This window comes from Populus trichocarpa, chromosome 11 (genome assembly GCF_000002775.5).
Source record: "Populus trichocarpa isolate Nisqually-1 chromosome 11, P.trichocarpa_v4.1, whole genome shotgun sequence".
Taxonomy (NCBI): domain Eukaryota; kingdom Viridiplantae; phylum Streptophyta; class Magnoliopsida; order Malpighiales; family Salicaceae; genus Populus; species Populus trichocarpa.
This window is the reverse complement of record NC_037295.2, coordinates 17,764,664-17,779,134: the sequence shown is the minus strand read 5'-3', so window position 1 is coordinate 17,779,134 and position 14,471 is coordinate 17,764,664. Positions and strand designations below refer to the sequence as shown.

Here is a 14,471-nt window from a genome sequence, read left to right as displayed (position 1 = left end):
AATCAATAAAGTATTATTATAAATTTGTTGACGTGACACTTATTTCTTTATCAAGCAGGTTTAAATGTTAGAAATTGACAATTGTAAATAGCATATGAATTATGATTTTTTTTTATAATTTACCTAATCTATCCTTATATAATTGAACAAATCCTCAATTTATCTCTATATTTCTAATAGCTTGTTTGTTTTGCATTTTAAAAATATATTTTTTAAATTAATTTTTTTATTTATTTGAAATTAATTTTTAGTATTTTTAGATTCTTTTAATATATTGATGTAAAAAATAAATTAAAAAAATAATAAAATATTATTCCAATGTATTTATAAGTAAAAAACATTTTAAAAAGAAATTATTACCGCATTGTAAGTGTGCTCTAAAAATATATATCAAATTCTCTAATATATCACCCAGTAAATAAGAAAACCCAGTTATATAGTAAGGATATATGGATCTGTTTAAATTATATATCAATTAATTTGTAACAAAAGTTCATGCTCTTAATCACATTAGTTGGGCCTTTGGAACTGGATAACATCTCTTGAACCCAATGAATATCAATCCATTTACAAAAGGCTGAAGATGGAAGAGAGAAATAACCAAAAAAAAAAAAAAAATAAAGCCCAAACACAAATTGAAGATGGAAAGGATATGACAAGTTTTATCTATAACATCATTTCTTTCCTTCTCTTTTCATGATCTCTCACTCTCTCTTCCACAATGGCTTCTTCTACTCTCTCTACCCATTATCACTTCACTTCTCCTTCTCCTTCTTCAAAGAACAATGCTAACATCAAGCTTTCCTCTTCTCTTTTTGTTTCTCCCATTAGCTTATCTTCGAACCCCAACATTTCTCTTCAATTCTTTGACAAGAAACACTCCCCAGTTCTTTCAACAGCTCCAAGAAGGCTCTCAGTTATTGCAATGGCACCTCCTAAACCTGGCGGAAAGGCCAAGAAAGGTAAAAAAAAAAAAATGTTCCCTTTATGTTTTTGTTTTGTAAAGTTTCAATTTTTGGGTTTTTTGTGATGATTTTTTTTTTTTGTGGGGGGTTGCAGTGATTGGATTGATAAAGTTGGCTTTAGAGGCAGGGAAAGCAACTCCTGCACCACCTGTAGGACCAGCACTCGGTTCAAAGGGTGTAAATATCATGGCTTTTTGTAAGGATTATAATGCAAGAACTGCTGATAAAGCTGGTTATGTCATTCCTGTTGAGATTACTGTTTATGACGTAAGAATTTCATTTTTTTTGCAAAGTTTTGACGGGGTTGAGTTTTTGGGGGGTTTTATGGTGTTTCTTGTTTTGACCTTTTGTTATTATTCAGGATAAAAGCTTTACTTTCGTTTTGAAGACACCTCCTGCTTCAGTTTTATTGCTTAAGGCTGCAGGTATGCTTGCATATGTTTTTTTTTCACCAACTGTTTGATGTGTTTTTTTTTTATCCGCTAGCCATGTTCCGTTTCTGCTCTAATTTCCTACCTTTCGAAGCTGTTATGTTTTCCTAAAGCCTGAGGTCAATGTTTCAATGGGTTTGTACTTTAGTGCATCGAATTCTATGAATGATTCCCTCTAATTATTGAATATCTAAAAATCTCTATACAAGTTTTATAAGGGAGAGGCATTTATGATACCTGTCAAACAAAATATATCACGTGAATACTAGAGTGGACAAGCTGTTTGCAGATAGTTAAATGATCAAACTATTTAAAGGCTTCTTTAAGAGACACATGTATGGTTGTAGCATGCACACAGGATAAGCAGTTGTGAAAGGTGCTGTAATAATTGAGTTTGTAAGAGTTGGTGGTAACCTTGTGCACAAAATACACATGCTAATATTCTCATTTTAAGCTTCTTGGTTATTAGGTTAGAGTTTGTGGTGATGTGAATCGCTCTTTTTTCACTTAATTGAAGTCATTCATATTCAATGTGTTGTGTTTTTCTTTGATTATTTTAGACCAAAAGGAGTTCCAGTAACAATATTTTTGTGAGATTTAATGAATTTGGGATCGGGAGTTTAGAGCAAGAAAAATGTATAATTTTTTTTTTTATTAACGTGAGTGTCCGGGCCAGTTTTTGCGCACCTTGATTAATCCCACAGGCCCTAAAGTTAACGACCATGTAACAGGGGCGGAGATAGGGGAGGGCTGGCAGGGCCCGGCCCTGCAAGGAAATTGTTTTGCCAGCCCCCTCCCTTAATAATATTTATAGTTTTAGCTTAAATAGTAAAACAACTAAAATCTTGGCCCTCTTTAATTTTATTTTCTGGCTCCGCCCCTGCCATGTAAGTCTCCAGTGGCTCTGAGGTTTGTGAGACTCGAACTGGTGATCTCTAGGAAGCAAACCAGGGCTTGACCAGTTGAACTACACTCCTCATGATTATAAAAAATGTTATAACTTTGCAGCACAAGAGTGCTTTACTTGATGCGAAGTTTGTTCAAATATCAGGGACCTGAATTCTTCCCATGTTTTGGAATCCCCTCATTATGCTGTATTAGGTTTTTGAAGGAGGGATCTTATATTTGACCAAATTGCCTGAGTCTGTTTTGGAAGCTATTTCGGAAAAGAGTCATTTCACATTATGAGCTCAAATGATTTGTTTGGTTAATTATTCTGTAGTATAGTAAAGTAAGCTGTGGAAGGGAAACCCCAATATTGTTACCTCAAAGACTCCGTGGTTTCCCCCTTTCAGTGCTTGGTAATATTCTCAATGTTCGTAGCAATCTTAGATTAGATAAGTGGAGTTTCACTTTACATTGTATCTCATTAGCTCCATAGCAATTCTTTTCCATCTACAACATGTGTAGTTTTATTCGACCACCGCTGATGCCAGAGCTGCGTTGTTGTGCTTCAATGTTTATCGTAGGATGTTCAACCTATCCTAGATGCAACCTATCCTCGTCAAAATCTTACCAAAACTTGTGTTCTTTGTATTATGAAACCACTTCTGTTTTCTTTGACTTGCGAAACAAATACCTGACTCTGAAAATGAACACATTTGTGTGTGTGTGTGTATTTTCCAGTTGATGCAAGAGCATCAACAAAAAAAATTATCCTTTTTTTCCTTTTCTTTTTGTTGGAATAGAATTCCTACTACTAATCCTAGCCTCTTTTTGGTGATGTCTCTATAGACAATTAGGCTTTAGAAATAACTTGTGTTTCCATATATATACGTAGAGGAGCTACTAGCATTGTGTCAGGAAACATTCAAGTTTCATGCATATGGCTTCAACATAGTTATTCAATATATGCCCAAGAATCTCATTTTTTAAAGAGAGAAATTGTTGACTAGCTCCTTCAAAAAGGTGCTGCTTAAAGTGAGGATAGGAAATTGGCATTTAATCCATAGACAAGTTTGTTATTGTGGACTGGTAGTTTTGCAAGATGATTGTGGATGTTATATCATCTGCCATTCAATTGTCATTGCTGTAATATAGATGTTGAATCTTGGTTCTTATTAGGAGTGGAGAAAGGTTCTAAAGACCCAAAGATGGAGAAAGTGGGTATGGTCACGATTGACCAATTGCGTGCCATAGCTACTGAAAAGCTGCCAGACTTGAATTGCACAACCATCGAATCAGCAATGAGAATCATAGCAGGCACTGCAGCTAATATGGGGATTGATGTTGATCCTCCTATTCTTGAACCCAAAACAAAGATTGTCTTGTAGTTCACTTTGTTATTTTTGCCTTGATTTTGGAATGTTTGTATTTAGAATAATCTGTAGAAGCAATTCATGGAAAGAATTATATTCATAGTTCTGTAACTTCAATGTCGGCCCGTTTGACTATAAATTTTATGATCTGGTGAATGACACGAGCTTTACTCGAGAATCTAAGCATGGCCAAAGTTCATCCTTCAAAGGATGATGATCAGACTCTGCTGGAACTGGCTTTAGAGGCACATTTTGCAGTTAGCATGAGGTTTGTTTCATGTTCCATTACCCCAAATTGAACATCGTGCTAAAAGATATGTTGGGAAAACTCAATGGAGTGACCAAAGCCAAGCATTGATGAAGACTGAAAAGGAAAGCAAACATTTCCAGGATTATGGTAGTGTGTTCCATCTCTAGTCACAACTCACAAGTGGGAATCGAATTCTATTCAACTTTTGGTTCCATCGTGTCCACCATGTAATGATTCTTGAAGTCAAATGCTAGTTGATGAATACCCTACTGAAGTGGGATTATCATCAGTGGTGATAATCGGGGGGAAAAAATCCAAGTATACCGGATGTATTGTTGCAAAATTTTAAATTGAACCGAACCGACATAGATAATTAAACTAATTTGTTTTGATTTTTTTGGTTTCAGAAGCTTGACACCAAAACAAATTAAAATGAAATTTTTTTAAATTTAGTTTGATTTCTCTAATTGTTTTTTTAGGATAATTTGATTATTTTAGCTTCCGATCCTTAAAAAATGCAAATAATTTTCACAAGATTTAGATATAGAAATGGTCTAAGCATTCAGAACTTTTGCATGATTTCATGATTTCACAAGATTTCAGATTTAGGTACAGGGATGGTCTAAACATAGTAAGAAAGTAAATAGTTTATTTACTAAAATGTACCAAACCTATATAGAAATTACATTTAAAAACAAATCAATCTCGATTAATCCATAAATTCGATACAAAACACATTCGGTATCAACTTCAAAATTAAGAATTTATACCAAAACAAGATTAAAAATTTGAAGTGACTGTTGACTAAGAAAAGGGGGAAGATCTTAAGGAAATAATCCTTAATTGGAAAATAAAAACTACAAAACAAAAACCATTCCATTTACAATACTTTTTAAAAATATTTTTTTAAAAATTTATTTTTAATATCAACATATTAAAATTATAAAAAATACTTAAAAAATATCAATTTTATTTTTTCAAATAAAATACATTTTTAATATCCAATGATGTTGGTCTCTTCCTCCATCTGTAAATACTGAAAAAAAAAAAAATCACAACCCGCAACATAAACACAAGGAAAGAAAACATTAGTACTTTAGTGCTGTAATGCTCTCTCAATCTGTCATACAGAGAGAGCGATAATAGAAGCTGAAGCAAAGATACTATTGCCAACACCAAAAAGCTTCAGAATTTAAGCAGACCAAAAGGTACTTCCTTTGTCTTTCTTTCTTGTTTATTGATTGTTAATACTTATGGATTTGGAATCTAATGCCTTTTATTTTATTTTATTTTATCTTGGATCTTTAAAAGAAAATTTATTTACCTTCTGGATTAAAGTTTATTGCTTTTTGTCATTTAGTGGAGTTTTAGTCAATGGGTCTCGTGGATTTGTCCTGTTCATTCAATTTTTTGGCCTTTTGTGTCGTTGTTCTAAAGTGGATAATGGTTTTTTGAGGTTTTTTTTTTGCTCTGAACAAAAAGTTTGTTTTTTTAATGATCATGGACGAGGGGTTTGATGGCGGGTTTGGTTTGTTATCTTGGATTGTCAAGGGCTGGTTTTGTTCCATGTTTGTGTTGTGGCTGGTTCTTATTATGGAGCTTTGGGTGATTAGTGATTATATTTCCAAGATTTGTGGTGATTGAGGAATGGATTCTGCTTGAAGGTTAAAACTTGTTAATTTGAATATCTATGTTTGTTAGCTTGCTCATTGTCAATGATTGATCTAATTACCATATGGTATGTTTATCAACGAACATTAAGCTTATTGTTGGCTGGTCATTAGGTTTGGTTCAATAGATGCCTCTATGTCAGCGTTTAATGTTTCGGATTAGCTCCAAATCCGAATGCTGATTGCGAGTCAATGTTGAATGTTTTTCTAGAATTTTATAAGCAATGTGTTTCCCTTAAAGTACTCCTTTATGGAATTGAGCCCCAAAAAGATATTAGAATGGGCTGAAGCAACTGACATTTTTGTATTCACTGCTGAAATGATTTATGACTCGCTAATTTTGTCCATGGGTTTATGATACTCAGGCACAAGCTGTTGCCTCAGGGATTTATTTCAGGGGTTCAATTGCATAAATTTTCTTTTCTTTGATTTTTTTTCTTCCAATGCTCAAGGATCAGAATTGAAGGTTGCGAAGTATTGTGTGACGCTATGGTTGCATACATGCATCAAGATAAAAGTGCTGTATTTAATTGCTGCAGGAACTTATAATATCTAGAGGCGTGTTTGTCCTTGAATATGTTTATAGATTAATATTCATCTAAGTTTTGTTATTGCTGCTGGTTAAATTCAGATGGAAGTGCGAAATTCAGAACATGGACGTATAATTGACATACATGTAGATGTTCCAGCTGTGAAGACTAGCCTGGGTGGGAGTAGGATTTGTGCGGGAGCAACATGTGGATTTTCAGATGCTAAAACCAGTTCTAAAGATGCAAAGGAACGAGGGGCGTCTATGAAGAAACTTGGATGGGCAGTTGTGCTCTGTCTTATCTTCATGGCTGTTGAAATTGTAGGAGGCATAAAAGCCAACAGTCTCGCGATCTTGACTGATGCAGCTCATCTTTTATCAGATGTTGCAGCTTTTGCAATCTCTTTATTTTCAATCTGGGCATCAGGATGGGAGGCGACTCCACGCCGAACTTATGGTTATTTTAGGATTGAGATACTTGGTGCTCTTATTTCCATCCAGATGATATGGCTTCTTGCAGGGATCCTTGTGTATGAAGCTATTGCCAGACTGATTTACGATACAGGTGAAGTTCAGGGTGCTCTCATGTTTGCTGTTTCTGCTGTTGGCTTACTGGTTAATATTGTCATGGCACTCTTGTTGGGTCATGATCACGGTCACGCGCACGGGCATGGTGGGCACGATCATGGCCACAGTGATCATGACCATAGCCATGAGGATCATGATCATACCCATACCAACAGTTTAAGTGGAGCCACACATCATAATCACCACCATCATGAGGGGAACTCCGAAGACAATGGTGAGCATCATGACACACATGGAGCATATCTTGCTGAGCCTCTGCTTAGTAGTCACACAGAAGTTGAAAATAAAACAAATGGTGGGCATAAACAAAAGAAGCAACGAAATATTAATATTCAGGGGGCTTATCTTCACGTATTGGGAGATTCAATTCAGAGTTTTGGGGTGATGCTCGGTGGGGCACTTATATGGTATAAGCCAGGGTGGAAAATCATTGATCTGATATGCACCCTTGTGTTTTCCATAATTGTGTTGGGCACAACAATCAGTATGCTACGGAATATTCTGGAGGTTCTCATGGAGAGCACCCCGAGGGAGATTGACGCAACTACGCTTGAGAAGGGTCTCTGCGAAATGGACGAGGTGGTTGCCGTCCATGAACTGCACATTTGGGCAATAACTGTAGGGAAGTTTTTGTTGGCTTGCCATGTTATGATCAAGCCTGATGCTGATGCTGACATGGTGCTAGACAAGGTTATAGATTACATTAAGAGAGAACACAATATCAGTCATGTGACCATTCAGATAGAGCGACAGTAACCATTTAGATGGGGGCAAGTACAAGTTACATTTCAGTGGCTTAGCGTCAGTTTTGAACTTTTACTTTTAATTCTTTGTCATTGATTAATAACTGGTTTTATGAATTTTGGCAGGTTCATGATTTTCTCTTAACTTGCTGACAAATTCCACGTTCATCATTCACTTATTTTCCAATGCATCTAACAGCAAGAAAGCTACACCCATCTTGTAGAATGTGTTTGTGGCAACTAGAGATTAGAGTTTTATAAGAATTGCAGAGTTTAGGGGACATCGGCCACTACTTCACTAAGCTGATGTTAATCATTAAGCAATCACATATTTTGATCAACTCCACTACTGAAAAACATAAGCACCACAAGCAACTGTTTTCAGGGGCTTCTGGCACTACCATGTCCATTACAATCACTTTTCCATTGTGGTTGTGAAGGTGTTCGAGTGTGTTTTCCATTGTGGTTGTGAAGGTGTTCGAGTGTGTGGTAATATTTTTGTTTAAACTGTTTTTTACTTGAAAAAACATCAAAATAATATATTTTTTTAAAAAATTATTTTTATATCAACACATCAAAACGATTTATAAATACTAAAAAAATTAATTTAAAGCAAAATAAATTTAAATTTTGGCGAAAAACAAGTTGAAATTTACTTCCAAATACCCCCTTCATAACAATATAATTCTGACAAGTTCTGATGTGAAGAATGATAGCAAACATGTTAAAACTTTAAAAAATAAAAAACACTTGTCAAAACTTTCAAAAACCAAAAACACCATAAGTATAAGGTTACTTTTAAAATACTCAATTATATTTTTTCATGTCTTCACTTGTTAAAGAGCTATTAATATTTTATATAGAAAAAACTAAAAAATTCTAATAATAATAAATAAAAAATAAATTAGGTTAAATATAACCTTCATAATAAACTAGAAAAACATCATAATAAAAAATAAGAAAATAGATAAATATTATTTTCCTAAAAAATCTTCCACATTCATCTTCCTAGCTGGAAAGATTTTATTATCTAATTCAATCTACAGTTAAAAACTATTTTCCATCAAGAACATCATTTATTGCGTGGGCCACTCTATTGTGAGTTCCTAACATTTTTGTGCAGGCCACCATATTATAAGTTTTAAACACAATATCTTTTTGTGTTTGATATTCATTGTAGATCTCTAACCCAACACTTTTGTGCGGGGTACCTCATCAAGCATTCCACCATTAGGATTTTGAATGACAACAACTAACGCACATGAAAATAACACATTATTTCCTAGATATTTGTTTTTTTAGTAGATATGATTGTTCTACCACACACAACAAAGCAAAATAACTATGAGGAATTGTTGGGTTATATGATACCAATTGTCAAAGGCAAGAATAAAAGATAAAGAGATTTGTTACATATCAAAACTCTCAAAAACCAAAAACACAATAAATATAAATACTTATATTATTTCATATATCTGTTTGTCCAAAAGTTATTACGATTCTTTATTAAAAAAAAAAACTAAAAAACCTTAATAATACTAGATAGATACCTGGATAGGATGGTGAGATTTCTACAACTGAGCCAAATCATAGTTGATACCCTTACGGTAAGATAATTAGAAATGATCATGTTAAGCACAGAACCATTGTCACCACCCACATCCACCAAGGTTTTTACACCTTCGAAGCCACCATACATTCAGAATTCTCTCCATAAATATGGGGTTGAAATCTCTCGTGCAGATACTGTCTAGAGAACAAGTGCGATTGGAATGGCTAGCAAGAAGGCAAAGGATACGGTCAATCACAAAAGGAGCATCATTGTTCTGAGTGGGAAGTTGGGAGGCAGTTGTTCTGCGTGGGAAGTTGGGAGGCAGTTGTTCTGAGTGGGAAGTATTTAATTTGTTGGTATATTTTGTTAGCTACATTATCCAATTTATAATCCATCTAAAATGTTTGTCTTGCTTAATTACAGGACTACCTTAATGATCTTAGTTTGCAATCAGTTCTTGTGACAAGTCCGGTGGATGGTGCTGTGAGGAAATATTAAATCTGTCATACTTCGAAAAACTGTTTCGGCCAGGGCACTTGCTGATCAGGTATAGAATCATCTACAGAAAAAACTTGAAGTGGTTTAGGCCTCCTTTTCTGCACCAGAACTTGCTGTGCTGCCAAGTCCAGTTTCCGGAGCTAAACAAATAAATTATGGTTGACTCTTGCTAATCTGCTGATAAATTCAACATTCATTGATTTTCCAATACATTCAACATTTATGAACTACTTCCTCACCAAAATCCAAGAGCTACACTCACTAGAGATTTGAGTTCTATGAGAATTGATCATCAGCTTCTGAAATGCAACCACATGAGCAATTGGGTAAGCTGATGTAACTACAACAGTAATTATGCACTTATTTTTTTATAAACTCCACTACTGAAAAATTACAAACAAAACAAGCAACTCGAATATGAGAAAATCCAGCTTCCTTTCCCAAGGTTTCAAATTCTTTTTCTGTCCTTTCTTTTCCTTGCGGACTCATGCTTGTTATGAACAAATAATTCTGTAGCATGCTTTTAGCTTTAACATTGGTTTCAGGGGTTTCTGGAACTACCATATCCACCACTATAACTTTTCCGTTGTCTGGTAAAGCTTCATAACAATTCTTTAGCAGTTTTAGCAAGTGCTCATCATCCCAGTTGTGAGTTATCCACTGTTTCATTCAAAAATATCATTTTCAGTTCCCTAACAGAGGTATGTAGCTAACAATTTGTTAAAACTTCACTAGTATCAAATCTTATTACCTTCATGAAAATGGCATCTCCTCCTTTCGGAATTGTTACGAATCCGTCCCCCGCGACATGCTCAATTCCTACAGAACAAAACTTGTTCAGACTGCTCAATTTTGTACACTTTAAGTAAATGATCAAACAACTGTATCAATGCAGTTTTCCTACTAGTCGCGTTTCAACTTCAAGAATAGGCAAGCATCCTTTCGATATGTAAGTAATAAGTTAAAATAAAAGATCAAAACAAAAGATCAATACCTGGGTAGGATGGTGAGCTTTCCACAACTGAAGCCAAATCATAGTTGATACCCTTAATTGCAGGGTACTTGGTAATGATCATGTTAAGGATAGAACCATTGCCACCACCCACATCCACCAAGCATTTTACACCTTCAAATCCATCATATATGTCCAGAATTGTCTCCATAAATGTAACGTTGAAACTTTTCATGGAACTGCTGAATAGCTCACAAAATCTTGCATCTTTTTTTAGATATTCTGCAGAATTTATCCCGTGAGCCTTTTCAAATGGAATCCCCCCTTCCAGAACTGCGTCTTTTAAGTGGTACCTGTTGTTATTTCATAGTGAAAGAAGAAGAAAAATCACAAACTAACTATAGCAACAAACAATTCGACAACAAAAATAGAATATATGAAAGAAGCAATACTTATGAAGTCTCTTACCACATATCCATCATAATCATAGCTAAAAAGGGACTCAACGATCCTCCATCCTGGTTCTTCGTAAAGTATTTGGCCACAGGTGCTAATCCATATAACCTCTGGGAATGACCATCCTGAATCTTCTTGGTGGACACTGAGCAAGTAAGAATAGAATGGCTTGCGAGCAGGCAGAGGTTACGGTCTAGCAGAATATGGGCTACCGGGTTGTTTTGTGTGGGAAATTGAGCGACAATATCTGAAGCTGAGAGCAAGGCATCTGGACCAGCCTTTTCTATTATCTCAAACACACCTAGCTCTATTGCTGCTTTCAAAACCAGAGGCAGCACTGATGCACTTGAAAGTTGCATAGCATACTGGAGATGATAGTCTTCCTCATTGGTTGAGGTTGCCATTTGTTTTTGCTTGCAATTGGAAAAGGAAAGGTGTTATTAACCCATAAAATCATAGTTTTAAGACTTGGCTTGGTGGCCGGCCTGGTTCAAGACCCGGGTTCCGGGTTGTGACCGGGTCGGCCTGGTTAAATTTTTTTTTTAAAAGATCAAAACGATGTCGTTTTAATAAAAAAACAAAAATTAACATATTGTAACTGAGTCTTGATTGAGTCTTGCCGGGTCACATTGAATTTTTTTTATTTTTTATTTTTTTTTAACCTAATCTAATTCTAATCCTGAATCAATCAGATCTCAGATCAATTAGCTTGACCAAACCAGGTTTGAAAACTATGCATAAAATTGCTAGTAAAACTTTCCACGGTGAATTGCATCTCTATCTACAGTAAAAAAAACCACGGCCTTTAGTTTATTTGTTAATAATAATAATAAAAGAAGTACAGACAGCTTGCCATCAAGACTTTTCTATGTGAGGACAAACGTTATCACGTCTCTTCAATTGTTTTTTATACAAAATGAAGAATTTTTGACTGCACACTTGTCTGAAAAGTCCGATATTTTGTAGTTCTATGTGGAATGTTCAAATTTGTTTTTGTATTTGGATTTAGTATGTTTTAAAATTATGTTTTTCTTAAAAAAATATTAAATTATTTTTTTAATTTTAATGTACTAATAATAAAAATTAAAAAAATTATTTTGATACATTTCAAATAAAAAATACTTTAAAAAATAACATGCACCGCACTACTAAAATTTAAAGAATTAATACACTTAATACAAAATATAAAAAAATAATAATAAAAACTTCTAAACAACATCTTTTGAATCAAATTCAACATGTTCTCAATCTTGATTTTCGTTGGCCTGCCAACCACATATAGAATTGAGCTTCTAGAAGACACTTATAAAATTTCAACATAATTCAATTATTAAATTAAAAGTTATGTTTATTTTCATAAAAACTCTTACTGTGTTAGGGTATTTTCCTGATTTTGAACGTATGGATATTGTCGTAAAACAATCCGTTGAACATTCAACGCTAGTCTATTTTTGTTCAAGAAGTACTAGAATACTACAGACAATTGCCATCACTCCTCTTGTTTGTTAACTTACAAAAAGAAGATATTGAGACCTTAAGACTGGATAATTTTGAATTTTCTGTTCTACCACAGTCCAAGATTACGTAGTCCAATTTGGAATATATTCGTTGGGGTGGCTTGACCTTTCTAGCTAGCACGTTTGATTTGATAATTCTCGTATTATGTTTCCTTCTCATGCGTTCGTTTTCTAACAACATCCCAAGCAAAAAAATTGGTTCTAGACGATCAATTTGCAAAAGCTGCTACAGCATCATAGAGACCATATTTTAGTCTCCTCATGTCCTCACTCAACAGTCTATCGAGGAAATACTTGCACGCTGCATGAATATGATATCGCCAGAATAGTCAGAAAGCAGTGTTATGAGTTTCCAATAAAATGTGCCAAAAGTGTAAGAATCATAGGCAAATGTTCGTGACCGCTGCTTTCGACAGTGAAGGGTGTCAGATTTGAACGACTACTTGTTAGGAATTTGGGCAGTGTATATTTCTTGTTCATACTACTTTTTACAATATTTCCTCTTGTCTTGTACAGTTTACAACATGAAAGTAGTAGGAGTAAAAATAAAAAGAAATTTCTGTCACGGACACTTTCCCTTTTCTCACCTAATTTTGCTGTCAATTTAAATTTACTTAATTTATTAATGAAATTAATGACATTACTTTTCACATTCATTTTCCCATGTGAAAAAATTCCTAGAAATTAAATTAAATTCAAGCAAATGACCTTTCATTGAATCCCACACGTCAAAAAAAAATATATATATATTTGTGACCGAAAATTGCAACCGAAATCCTTCTATGACTAACATAAATCTAGACGGTGACACATTACTTGTATTTCCAAAACCTTCACTCTCCCTTCCATCACAAAAACTTAGATAGAAGGGATCTTAATTATTATTTTTTCCCGTTACTGATGAAACAAGATTTATTGATATTTTTTAATATTTGATGTTCAATTTTATCACAAGCCCATAATAATCATGAGTCAAATCATTAGATCCATATCAGATACATGTGGGATTATGTTGCATACCCGATGTTTGATATATGTTTTTTTGTGTTTATCTCAATTAAAAGGACTTAATTTGCAACTTAAGATTGAAGTTATAAGTTAATTGGTTTGAACTTAGAAATTAATTCTAGATTTACTCAAGTAATTTTAAATTTGTATTACAGAATTACACGAGTATTAATTTGATTAAATTTACTTCATACAAATAGTAGTTCAACTGAATAAGTAACTATATAATTAAAACAACTTCAATGTAAAGTAAACTCAATAACTTATGAAATGAATACTTATATTTATAGAGTAATTCATACTTTGATTATATCCACGAATTGAAACTCCTAGATAATGAAACATCTTTTTGGTATATGAAATTGAAACTACAAGTTTACTGATTATAAAGGAAGTTGACTATCGCCTATAGAGTTATCATCTACAAACTATCGCTTACGAATTATCGCCTATTGATTTCAGGTTTGAAAGGTCCTGAGAACTTGATGAAACTGCATTGCAGTGATTTGAGTTTGAGTTGTTGTTGTCAATGTTCCTTGTAATCTGTCTTATATAATCAGTTGTATGATTCTTTCATTAATTGTCTGTCAACTACTGATAACCTTTCATCTTTCAAGGCTCTTTCCATAATCTCACGTTCACAAGAGTTGTTGCTGCCTTTAATTACATGGCTTGTTACACCTGCTTATAGAGTTAATCTTACATGCATGTTCATTTTTTTTATGTGTGGCAATAACCCTTATCTTCTCTAATCTTTTTTTTAATTAATCCTAGTTATCATATAACTCTTATCATATAACAAGTGTGCCCGAGCCCAACCACATCCACATGGGGTGTGCCTGACTCCTTGGGCCCTACCTTTTTTTAGCACAATAATATGACCTGATGTTCATCGGCTTAACGAGTGTCTTAAGCCCAACTACTTTTTTCCTCTTTAGCATGTGTAAGGGATATCTTTCTTCATTAATGTATGATATTCCCTTATTAATATATGTGTAAGAGACATTTGTTTCTTGTTAATTTTATAAGATAAAATGACTTTTCAGCTCATTCA

The 14,471-nt window shown here is 34.0% G+C and overlaps 3 protein-coding genes across 4 annotated transcripts; 2 read left to right on the top strand and 1 right to left on the bottom strand.

The window, feature by feature from the left end:
• Positions 1–630: 630 nt before the first annotated feature.
• On the top strand, positions 631–3,832 carry LOC18103455 (50S ribosomal protein L11, chloroplastic). Its single transcript, XM_006377822.3, has 4 exons — positions 631–962; positions 1,060–1,232; positions 1,327–1,390; positions 3,461–3,832. The coding sequence occupies exons 1-4, from the start codon at positions 722–724 to the stop codon at positions 3,667–3,669; spliced, it is 687 nt and encodes a 228-aa protein (XP_006377884.3). The 5' UTR covers positions 631–721; the 3' UTR covers positions 3,670–3,832.
• A 1,104-nt stretch (positions 3,833–4,936) lies between these two features.
• LOC7489079 (metal tolerance protein 1) lies at positions 4,937–7,571 on the top strand. Of its 2 annotated transcripts, none has more exons than XM_002317622.4 (2): positions 4,937–5,112; positions 6,206–7,571. In XM_002317622.4, exon 2 carries the CDS (start codon positions 6,206–6,208, stop codon positions 7,445–7,447), a length of 1,242 nt encoding a protein of 413 aa, XP_002317658.2. In that variant the 5' UTR covers positions 4,937–5,112; the 3' UTR covers positions 7,448–7,571. The 2 variants fall into 2 exon arrangements, with proteins under 2 accessions (XP_002317658.2, XP_024436814.1); XM_024581046.2 differs by lacking the exon at positions 4,937–5,112 and adding an exon at positions 5,350–5,568.
• A 2,088-nt stretch (positions 7,572–9,659) lies between these two features.
• Positions 9,660–11,347, bottom strand: LOC7489078 (caffeic acid 3-O-methyltransferase 1). Its single transcript, XM_002317014.4, has 4 exons — positions 10,905–11,347; positions 10,479–10,789; positions 10,236–10,303; positions 9,660–10,144 (listed from the first exon to the last, which is right to left on the bottom strand). Exons 1-4 carry the CDS (start codon positions 11,294–11,296, stop codon positions 9,845–9,847), a joined length of 1,071 nt encoding a protein of 356 aa, XP_002317050.1. The 5' UTR covers positions 11,297–11,347; the 3' UTR covers positions 9,660–9,844.
• Positions 11,348–14,471: the final 3,124 nt, after the last annotated feature.

Coding starts and splice junctions, on each gene's coding strand:
- LOC18103455 (XM_006377822.3), top strand. CDS start 722: ATGGCTTCTTCTACTCTCTCTACCCATTATCACTTCACTTCTCCTTCT. Junction 963..1,059: donor TGGCGGAAAGGCCAAGAAAG/GTAAAAAAAAAA, acceptor GGGGGGTTGCAG/TGATTGGATTGATAAAGTTG. Junction 1,391..3,460: donor TTTATTGCTTAAGGCTGCAG/GTATGCTTGCAT, acceptor GGTTCTTATTAG/GAGTGGAGAAAGGTTCTAAA.
- LOC7489079 (XM_002317622.4), top strand. CDS start 6,206: ATGGAAGTGCGAAATTCAGAACATGGACGTATAATTGACATACATGTA.
- LOC7489078 (XM_002317014.4), bottom strand. CDS start 11,296: ATGGCAACCTCAACCAATGAGGAAGACTATCATCTCCAGTATGCTATG. Junction 10,790..10,904: donor ATGATTATGATGGATATGTG/GTAAGAGACTTC, acceptor AAATAACAACAG/GTACCACTTAAAAGACGCAG. Junction 10,304..10,478: donor AAGCTCACCATCCTACCCAG/GTATTGATCTTT, acceptor TTTGTTCTGTAG/GAATTGAGCATGTCGCGGGG.